General features: G+C 35.7%; 1 protein-coding gene across 2 annotated transcripts in view; it reads right to left on the reverse strand.

Annotated features, from left to right (window-relative positions):
- The window catches only part of PCDH15 (protocadherin related 15), a 1,763,546-nt gene that overhangs the window by 1,419,869 nt on the left and 331,658 nt on the right, over window positions 1-12,019 (reverse strand). For both annotated transcript variants that reach the window (XM_075612935.1, XM_075612934.1), the window contains exons 3-4: window positions 5,587-5,601; window positions 4,855-4,920 (exon numbers count right to left, since the gene is read on the reverse strand). In XM_075612935.1, coding sequence (XP_075469050.1) covers window positions 4,855-4,920; window positions 5,587-5,601 — 81 coding nt within the window. The remainder of the gene's footprint in view (window positions 1-4,854; window positions 4,921-5,586; window positions 5,602-12,019) is intronic.

The following is a 12,019-nucleotide window of genomic DNA, read 5'->3' on the forward strand; positions in this document are numbered from 1 at the left end:
AATAGATTTTAAGCATTTTCCATCTCCTGTTCTTTAAATAAAAATGTAAATTGCTGTCGTTTTTTTCCCCATTTATTATTTTTTAAGGTCACATGCGAGGGATGATATAACTTAGCAATTAGTCTTTGATGAACATGGTAAGGTATCCTCATGCTTCAAACCATAGCCCCACTTGAATTGTCAAAGATAAAAAAAACTAAATCCATTTAAAATCACATGATATAAAGCACAACACAGCAGGCATGAGTAATGCTTGATTTTTAGAGCGTTCATTATCAACAGCAGCCAAAATAATTAAATGTTATAGGGTTCTTAAATTAGCTTGCTTCCTGACCTAAAGGCTTCCTAATAAGCTCTCCAATAAAATATTCACAGTGGCATTAAAAAGCTGAGAAATTAAATGCTTCTTTTAATTCAGAACTTCTCAGCATAACATTGTCTGCACTAAATATTTAAGGGCAAAGAGAGAGACATACACTCTGGCTTGCAATATTACTATTCACTTCAATTGCAATCAGTCCAAGAAAAAGTGCTGGAGCTATGTAATAAGACATCCCTTAGTTAAGATGCTATAAAGCTGCTTCTCAGTGCCGGAGAAGATTTTAGTCGCCTTCATTTGAATGGAGCTGATCTCTTCTCCGGCACTTAGAAGTGACTTCACAGCAAACTGTATATGGGACTACTGTAAATGAGCAATTATCTTTGCATGTGTTTTATACACGCAGGTGCTAAATTACAACTTCCCTGGAGCAAAACAAGTGAAACATTATTGTGGCAAAAATAGAAAAACCGAATCAGATGTTCACATTTATCAAAGGATAACAATCAAAGAACAGATCATTCTAGTGCAGTTTCTCGTAAACATAATTTACCATAAGAGTACCTGGAAAACTTGAAAAGGTACAATTAACAAAGGAAAAGTATTGTAAAGATTTACTGTTTGCCATGTTTCTCAATATACAAACAATGCAATCAAATATTGTATGTTAAATATTCGTTTCTATAGTTTTTCTTATCCTATTTCTATCCTCAATTATACTACTAACCTTTTATTAACATGTTTTAACTGTTTCTGATAAATAAAATGTAACTTATGACAATTACTATAACTTTGTTTGTTAATATGATCTTCCAAATACCCAAAGAACATAAATGAATATTAAAGTAAAGCTCACAATGAATACTCATAAAGCTCACTTTCCTACATGTTATTTTATGTATTTTTGTTTTGCAATTACATTTTCTTTTTGGTTAATTTTATTTAATCTTCTAAATATTTGAAGGGCCTGTGCACCTTTATATTGACACACATAACCTTGAAAAGGTCATTTCACCCAGCACAGACAAAACTACCTATATTTATAAATAATCAGTGTAACACATCTGTAGAACATGTGATATACTAACAACGTCCCACTTAATATTGTGTGGGATATACGGTATTGTGACAATGTAACACTATTTCTAGCCGTGACTTTTCAATTAAACTTATGTCATTACTGTAGAGACATACAGAATAAGGAATGCAAAAATTATTTGATGTTTGTCTTCCGTCTTTTATTCTTTCTCAAACTATATTTGAAACAATTGAACAATGTATTCAGGGCCTTAAATGAATGTATAACTACATTGTGGTGAAGACAAAGTCATTAACAAGGTTGAAAAAAATCAAGCTCACAGCTGCAAACCTGACGGACATCTCAACTTTCTCTCCATTACCAGCACTGGAAACATAATAACGATCATGCCCTTTAGTGAATAACTCCTCTTTAATACACCCTGCAATATTCTGCACAAACCATTTAGCAGTATGGTCAAATATAGCTTCTAAAGCAGATGTAATCAGTAGAACTTTGGAGGTGACTGATCTCATATTTACATGGTACATACTCTTTATCCAAGTCAATTTCATAGTTTAACCTATTCCAATCATGGGGTTAACAACTTTTCTTTGACAATTATTACATATAATATAAATCTGCAAATAAACCCAATTAACTTTTTCTCTGATAAAATCATGATTATTCTGTCACATGGCCAACGGAGGCAAACTGTTTTTCTGGCCAGATTATGGTAGATCTTTTACGTTTGTCTATACTGTAAGTGTGCTAAAACAGTTAAATAATTGAAAAGCAAAAGCAATTTAAACTGTTAATCTGCATTACGAATTTCCCTTACTCTGCTCAAAACATTCAAACAATATGTAAAAGTTTGCAAAAAAACAAAGACATGTTCAAAATGTGAGAAACTTCACTTAAAATAACAAGGAACTGATTCTAGCAATTTCTAAAGTTAGTGTAATGCTACCCGGCTCACGGGTACATTTAGAACTGTTCACTTCGCAGAGCGTTTTAATGGACAACCGGTTTAATGCTGGCTAGTCCAGGACCTCCCAGGGGAGCTGTTAAAATGGCTGTGGGTTCTTGTGCATGGTGGAAAATACGGGAGGTTTTAGGAACAAAAATAAGTGCCAGAGACTTTCAAAATAAAATAACAAATCTTTATTAAACTATTTAACGGTAAAGTAGTGATCAATTTTCATAAAACAACAGTAACATTTCCCCAAAATACAGTAGCAATTATGATTCCTTATCAAAAGCAATCATCAAGGATTTCTGGATTTCACGTTTACTTTCTAGCGGGAGCACTATTCTTTGGTAGGGGTTTGGAAGTTGCATCTATAGCTGCCGACAACTCTGCTGAGGTTTTAGCTAAGTGATCCTATTAGTGATTGTCATTCTGTGAAAATTAAAGTGAAAAGCTAGAGGAGTTAAAGCTGCAGTTCAGTCAATATCCTGCATGTGTGTTTTTTTTAATAAATCAGTTCTGTAGTAAGAAAAAATACTTTTAGCATTTTCTGTTTTTAATAAAACAACTTTGAAAGACCAATTTTCTTGTATTCTATTTTAACAGCCATTTGCTAAGGCACTGCCCCTTCATGTCCTGTCACAAGCTCTGGCACACCCCTCTGTCAGCCCTGCCCTCCCTCTAGCACATGTCAGTGCAGGAATGCTCATGAATATTCATGAGCTTCCACTGCCAGTCAAGCAGATTATAAACAAATCCCAGCTTTTAATATGTCACCAAATTTCGACCTATCAATACATGGAAAACGAATTGACCTGCAGCTATACAGTTCTTTAGCTAATTAGAGATTGCACACACGAAACTATTGAAGTAAAAAAATAAATGTAAAAAAAAAAAAAAAAAAAAAAAGACTGAACTGCAGCTTTAAGCTCAGAGGACATGATTTAAAAAATAAATTAAATTAGAAGTTAGTATTTGCCTAATAAGAGGTTACCTTGGAGGGCTGGGCAAACTTATACTTTGACCACAATATATAACTGAAATTGAAACCCCAATTTCAATTAAAATATTAGAAATATTTAAATATTTGCAGGCTTTCATGCAGCATGATACAAGTAATAAGAAAGGTTTAATAATAATGAAATGTAATTGATAATGGATGCGTGTTGATCTTGATTTCTTTTGCTTTTAGTCAAACCCCAATAGCACCCTTGTAAATGATAAAAAAAATGGCATATATTTTTTGTCACTGGGTGAGCTTACCACAACACGTGAAACAGGGGGCCTCCTGTATTCCTGTCTATCCATAGCAGTTTAAAGGGCTTATTCTATCAGCTGAAGCGTCCGAAAACAGACAGATTGACCACTTCAGCTGATATAGAATATGCTGAGCAATGCACATGGTTTCAGCTCAGTGGCTCAATCTCTGGCCTTTCTGCTCCATCCATTTGCAAATCACAGAATCTTGGCTCAGATCCTTGTTACGTAGCTTTCAATTCAATACAGCATTCAGCTTCTACTTTCAGCTCCAATAGCAACAGCAAGGTACTGTAACTACCCATATAAGATAACACGCTCAAGATGTTACACAACTCTCTCCTTGGAAACACCGCTAATTATGCACTTTCCTATAGTGACTAATTATATTACGTACAGGAAAAGCAAGCCTTCAAACATCATATACTAACCCATTAAATATCATAAAGAGGGCTATATTTTCAATAGCATATTTACAACATACAAACTATATTTTTTTATATATTACATTAATACATATAAACATAGTGATCAACTCTTTATTATTATACTGGATCCCTTATTATAAGTTAAAATATGAATACTTTGTATTCTTACTTCCTGGTAAAAGTTTCTCCACCTACTGCACTTGAACCCTGTTAATTGTCCTCATGTCTCTCACCGTAGTGTCAACATATTGATCAGTCTCAACATATATGAGCATATATAGGGTATTTAAAGGTGCAGTCAAACTTAACAACATACATTGACCTAGCAGTAAAGTGCAAAGGAATGCACTCTGCCATGTAAAAACGTTATTACAGTATTTGACAAGCTGGTGGTTGTTTTAGAATCTAGAATGTTTAGTTTAGTCCTGAATAAAGCTTAATAACAATGCAGACTTCTATGATTATGGGGTAAAAAGAGACTGATTTAGAAACAAAATACACTATCAACTCCAAAATTGCAAAGATTACAGATGAATAATAGAGCAATTTGTGATAGAAAATCACAAATACACATTTTTAAGCATCCCACATGAAAGGATATACATTAATATTTCTCCAGGATAGAAATCCTCTTGTAAACACCATAATAGAGTACATTATATGGTTTAAAAGTCAATTTGTTTATTAAAGAAGTACAAAATTAGAGTCTATGCAACATTGCACCCTGAACAATGACATACAATCTTATTTCGTCTAACATACAGGTACAAAGATTACCCTGAATTGTCCTTTTTTTTGCTACAGCCAAGTAGCACAATAGGCATATACAGTATAAGAGTGTTTTCTATAACACCGTACTTACCATTTCTGCTTTCTTCATCTATAGCAACTATAGTTGCTGGGGGACCAGACCTGGCCAGTTTGCAATCTATAAACAGAAAAAGAGGAATTAATTAACTAAATGGCTGTCTCATTACGTTAAGTAGTCAAGCAATGTTTCTGGTATGGTCATTCTAAGAAAGATGAAATTGTTGGTATCCAAGCACTCCTGCACTGAGCAATGCACTTTAATGACTGCACAAAATGATCACACAATGTCTACTTGTATTGCCACAACGATGCACATAACAGAAGCCTCAATAACTGGAAGCGTTTGGTGCCCTAGAATACAACCGTCAAGCTTCTGCCACATCACAACATAGAACTGGTCACTTCCAACACCAAAAAGCTGTACTCCCAGCACTGCTGCCCCTTGCCCCGTTTTCAAAAGTGTTTATCCCTTTACATTATATGTTAATTGGGCTTTTTAAAACATGCCTTTCTCTGAAGTCTGAGTCAGACGTGACTGAAGCTGAAGTCCTTTAGGACTAAGAGGATATTATGGTAATTTAACAAAAAAAAATAACATAAAGAGATGATTAAAAGGGAAACATTGTAATTAAAGCTTCACAACAAAAACAAATATAATTGCAATTTAATTGTGATCAAAAGGATCTAATTGAAACGAGTGAGCTGAATTTGAATAATGTTATAAAGAGAATGGATATGAATAACAGACAAGCAATGCTCAGGACTTTCAGCTTTGAGATCTTACCCTCATATTGCCAATCTGCAGTCAAAAGTATATTCATCAATGGAAGCAGAGAAGAATTATGAAAGAAAAGAAATAAAGAGTATAATAATTCTTTTAGAGACTTCACATGCAATTACATTAGAATAGAATATATTAATAGAGAATTATTATAAAATCCTGCACGGATGTTAGGTGAACCTGTTAAATCCTATCATTTTGCATTTAACCAGAATGAAATTAAGTTATTTCTTAAGAGATAGTATTATCCATTTTGAAGGAAACATTGTTAATATTTCTTTATATGAAATGAGTACAGCTTGTTACATTAACCAATGAATATTGCAAACGTCCTCATAAATGACATGTAAATGTCAGGCATTGCACATTTGTTACAGGCTACAAAATAAGTTAAAATAATAGGATTTAACTGCAGTACGTTGTCATTAAAGAGACAAATAGTGAAAGGAATAGGACATATACAAAGCCAGTTAGTAAACATAAGACTGAATTGACTGAAGATAGATATCACTCTTTTGCCTTGGACTTTCTGAGGAGAAAAAGTGTAGAAAGTTGAAACTGCAAGTAAGTGTTAGTAAAATGGTGTACCTTTACATTATCCGCTATTACAAAATAATACAACTAGATTTTATTTATTCATTTTCCTAAAAGTTAAACATGTTTACCATATTTCAAATGTACTTTGAAGTACCACAACTTAATCAAATGGTAACCACAATTAAAATGTTCTATAAAAATAACTGTGTATAGTAACTTGTAAATTTAGATTCACAATAAAAGTATGTGTGTAGTAACTTGTGATTGTTATTGTGATTCCCAAAACGTGTCTGTGTGTGCGTGTGTGTGTGTGTGTGCGTGTGCGTGTGCGTGTGCGTGTGCGTGTGCGTGTGGTGAGTGTGAGAGAGTGTGTGTGTGTGTGTGTATATTTATATTAACGTGTGAAACCACAGCGATATCCCTTCCCGCTTTTTGGTGAGCTGAGGTTTTTACATTGGAGCACCAAACTCAAGGATACAGTTTCTTTATATAGAAACAAAATATTAAGAGAGTAAGGTTTATTCCCAACATACAGTTCTGCAGCATTTTTTTTATATTTGCAGTCACAGAAAGGATCTCACACACCCAGAGACGTAAGGAAGGACAACATAATCAGGTTTGTTTTAATTCCTTCTTATATCCTCAATGAAGTGTAAATCTGCATTATGTTTTCAGTTTTTAAACAGGTACAGACTGTTTTATTAAATAAAAAATGACAAACTTTTCTGCCGTTTTGAAAATGCAAGTTACTCAACAAATTTCTCTATAAGGGTCACAAACCTAATAAATATATATTTAAAAAGTTACTTTTCGGATGAACAGGTCAACTTTCTCTGTATGCCCCAGCCTCTCAGTTACAACGGCAAAGTATTAAGCAAAATAAATAAATCATTTACTAAGTTTAGGGTCCTATTCAATATTCTCCAAACCTCTTCCTACCCAAAATGTTACATTTTCTATTGAATTAGGTTGAAAGCGTCTCAGCAAAATGTTTAGGGTAAGAAGTAGCGAAAGGCATTTGCATCACTAAAACATAACATTGAAAACATTATTAAAATATACATTTTAATAGACAACTAAAGGCCCAGTTGTTCACTGGGAAGGGTCTTGCTCACACAAAGGGTGGAACTTAGGGTGCTGCTTTTGGGTCTATTTAAAGCAGCAGTTCAAGCTGCAATTTCCCCCCTTTAATATGTGTATCAATACAATCCACACAATGATAAGTTATTATACAAGTTGCTGATCAATCCGTTCTCCTGTGATCGATAGGTGAAGATTCGGCTCTGGGGTTCACTAAATAGTTGTCAGTGCAGCAGAAGAGGACCAAAGATGCAACGTTCTGTGGGGAAGATCAAGTGACAAGGCAGTCACTAGATACAATTGGTGCACTGCTAGAGAGAGGGCCGGGCTCAAAAAGGTGTCTGCCAGAGCCTTTTTCAGAAGAGGAAGGGGATGTGACTTTGTAAATGGCTGCTATCAAAACAAAAAATTCTTGTTACATTACAATACATTAAAAATGTCATTCAGAGTTGTTTTACAAAAAAAATGCTAAAAGTATTTCTCATCGTACAGAACTGATTTATTAAAATAAAACACACATGTAGGATATTGCTTGGTCTGCGGCTTTAAACTTAATGGGAAAAAACATGGGTGGGAATATGTCCCTGGTAGCGCACACCTAGCAGTACTATGACAATGGACATAAAAATAGCTATTAATAAGCATATTAAAATATTGGAGACCTACAGTACACATGTGCTCACAATGCTCTATTATTTAAAAGCGTATCTAATAACAAATATATATGAACATAAAGTTCGATACACCTAGTCCAACTGCTAGAGTGATAAATGGAAATAAGCTAAAATCTGCGTAGTCTCTGAGGATGCTATCTGCTGTCTGTAACTGTTTTGCTGGCAGCCGTGGATTAGTAAAATATATTTTTCCCCTGTTCCAATTCTAGTTTTTAATCTACAGACTTTTGGTAGAATTTAGTATCCGCTAGTATAAATATACCTCTATAGTAGTGCAAAGTGTTGAAATATAGTGAGAGGTAAAAGGAAGGAATATATTGGCAGTATTCCTAGTGTGGCAATTTGCAATGGATTAGTATGGTATACATTATATACCCCCTCCCCCCCCTCTATTTCAAATCTAGTATCAGATCTACAGACTTTTGGTAGAGTTTAGTATCCTCTAGTATAAATATACCTCTACAGTAATAAAAAAGTGTTGAAATATAGTAAGAGAAGTAAAAAGGAAGGAATATGTTGGCATTATTGCTTGTGCAGCAATTTGCAGGAGGAGAGATGCTTATGCTGTCAGTGAAAATGGTTTTGTGTTATACATGTAATGTCAATGTTCCAAACTGACAAACGGGGTTCATTTGATAATAAGTAGTTTATTGCAAAGTATGATCATACTCATTCAAAAGTCTATAAGACTCTCTGCCAGGGAGTGTCCAAGCAGGCTTTTTATACATTTAATTTCCTTTGTCTAAAATATGTTACTAGGCAGATTATACTAACCACTCCTTAATTCTTAAACCAATCATTTTACAGTTCATTAAACCTGGTTAGAACTGACCTAAAACATCTCCGAATAGGTACCTGGAACAATCTCTCACTAGGAATGTGGGCGTTACTTCAGTCACAGTCGTAAATCTACTTAGGAGCGAAACCCACATCTACACACCACACATTCCTTCACACAAAATGGAAACTAAAAGCATAACTGACTTGACAAAATGGAAACTAAACATCGCTTTCAATCCTTCTCACATCGCTTTCAATCCTTCTCCAGAGACCCCCCCCCAGTCCATTTCAGTAATATATCAACAGTATCTTCATTTCAGCAATATTACTTCATCAGTAACATTCTGTATGGAGAACAAAACGGAGATGTACTACAGGATTAACTAAAGCTGGAGCAGCTACCATTGTAACTGCATTAGATAACTGCATTAGAGCAAAATATGGGCTATCATGCTATGGAACCCTCTAGTGCATCAGTGGGCGCAATAACACTGCTACATCTGTAGGTTTTCTATATAGAGAACACCATATAGATTTCCAAATTGGCCAACAACCCCCTGGACTAGCCAGAATAAAAATTACGACCCAGAGGACTGTGACTGTCATTTCACAGCACTTTAGCGTTTATTAAATGGCAAATTTACATGCAGATTTTTCAATCCAGCCGAAGAAGGCTCCATGTTATTCCTGGAGCTACGTCATGTATCTCTTTTATTAAATAGGGATGAGGGGGCTACAGCTCTTTTTCAATTCTTTTTTTGTGAACACATTTCCAAAGCTGGAGTTTACTGATTCGAGTCCAAAGGCCCATATTTACACAGTTGTGCGATTCTCTAAGACAACTATTGGCCAATGCACTTTGTCTATTATAGATTCAATCACATTTAAAAAAAAAATCTTACTTTTGAAGGACAGCAATCAAACATTATATTTCCTATTGCAGGTGTAAATTCTATGGCAGAATATCTAATATGGTAATTAATTCATTTAAAAAAAGTATTTAATATATGTAATTTGTATGTTAAATTAGTTACATACATTTTCAGACTTTGAATATTTTTTTACATGTATGTGTTATTTATTATAGCAGGAGAAATCAGGTTCCACCAGTGACTTGCAATGTGTCAATAAGAAAAACTCCAGATTAAGTCTACAGTATCAATCATGCATAACCAACTGGGATCACCAAATTTATAGCGGAATAAAATATGCTGCATTTGTTATTATATTAACATACTTGAAATTTATTTTTAACCTATAAATCTGGCATTGCAGCTGGTGTAATATCAGTATGTTGGAGCTCATTTAGAGTCCTGGCTCAAAAAATCAGATGTACCTAGCATAACTGGGTATGTATGTATGCATCTATGTATGATGGTGGAGGCAGGTCTCTAAATGAACTGAAGCATTTAGTACATCAACTACAATGCCAGATTTATAGGTTGAAAATAAACTTCAAGTATGTTAATATAATAACGAATACTGCATATTTTATTCTGCTATGAATGTGGTATATAGATAGTCGTTTACTTTCTACCACCAGATAGGAATTGTCACGGGAGACCAGGACTAACACAACTCGCCAGACAGAACAACAGCATTAATAAAAGTGAATTTATTGATAGAAGATAACCACAACTGTTCGGAACATAATATAAAACAGTGGTGCGCAAACTGGGGGCGCAAGATTATTTAGGGGTGGCATGGGCTGTGTGCGGGGAAACCTGGGGGCAGGCAGAGCTGTGGATAGGAGGCCAAGAAGCTCCATGCTGAGGCTGCTTCTCTGCTCTGTCTGCCTGCTTCGTGGGCGGGGCTTTTCTTCCCTGCACACAGACAAGCCCTCCTCCTCCTGTGTCACCCACTTTTCAGCAGCATGGGGGACAGGAGCAAGCTTACAGTAGTACTTCCTCCCCCAGGTGTGTGTGTGACTTATGATTGAGTGTGTGTTGTGTCTGTGTTGGTTGTGATTGAGTGTGTGTGTGTTGCTTGTGATTGTGTGTGTGTGTGTGTTGTGTCTGTGTGTGTTGTTCTGTGTTGGTTGTGATGGATTGTGTGTGTGTTGTGATTGTGTGCATGTGGATTGAGCGTGTGTTGTGTCTGTGTTGTGTGTTGTGAGTGTGTGTGTGTTGTGTCTGTGTTGGTTGTGATTGATTGTGTTGTGATTGAGTGTGTGTTGTGTTTGAGTATGTGTGTTGTGTCTGTGTTGTGATTATGTGTGTGTGTTGATTAAATGCAGCAGTGCGCAAACTGGGGGGTGTTTCTCTCCAAAGCTTGGCGCTTGGGGAGACAAACAAATTTGACTTTGAAGCACACTCAGCAGCAGTCAATGTGCGCGCACACACACAGCCACACAAAAATAGCCACTCTCATATTTGCAAAATTATGCAGGACTCCCTGCGCTCATGCTTGGAGAGTTGATGATGTCACCGCTCTCAGCGGCAGCGTATACGCAGCCTAATTTTGCAATCGCAAGCTGTTGAAATAAGTATTTCGACATATTTGTATTTACATTGTATACCTAGAAGAACAAAACACAAAAAAGCGCAAGCTCCATAGCGTGTAACTGTGTACAAATTGGGTGAATTTATTTAAAGAAAAGTGTCCCTAGGAGATACACTTACAGGATTCTAAAATAACAAACATTGGAGAGCATCTGTAAGGGGCGTCATCTACAGAAGCAGGGGGGTCCGTCAATGATACTGTGCACCTGATGTGGCTGTTTGCAACTCCTGCCACGAGTGCTGCAGCATTTCAGCATCTCCAATGCTCAGATCACTTCCGTGTGTAGTTCACTATATATAAAATTTTCTCATATAAATGTCTGAAACTCATCAAGAGATGCATCTGATAATGTGACATGAAGTTCATGTAATTAACTATGGTGGCTTTTAGTGATTAAAATTAATGTAGCATATATTTTCAAACCTAATATTGTATATAATCTTGACTGTATTAAGTATGGGTCTACAACTAATTATACTATATGTATAAAATATATATATATATATTACAATTATGTATGTTTGTATGTATGTCTTTATTATATATTGCCCTGACGAAGACAATACTGTGGAAACGCGTAGGGTGATCATTTGAGAGAGGAACGCTACTGTGAGAGGATCATTCTTGTTCCCTAAGTGTGTGACCAGAATTGGCAGTAAGAGAGCTGAAAAGGCTACGGTGTGGATGGAGCTTCAGATGGAGTAATTTGAAAGCTGGACATCTCGCGCGACGTGAACAAGCTCCCCCACGTGATACGGAAGCGGTGAGTGAGGTTGGGTTAGTAGGAGGAAAGCCGTGCGTCTGGAGATGCTGAAAACATTGATCTGGAATCCCCAGATGGGCACTGTGAAGAGGGGTGAGTA

Source organism: Ascaphus truei, chromosome 8, assembly GCF_040206685.1.
Source record: "Ascaphus truei isolate aAscTru1 chromosome 8, aAscTru1.hap1, whole genome shotgun sequence".
NCBI lineage: Eukaryota > Metazoa > Chordata > Amphibia > Anura > Ascaphidae > Ascaphus > Ascaphus truei.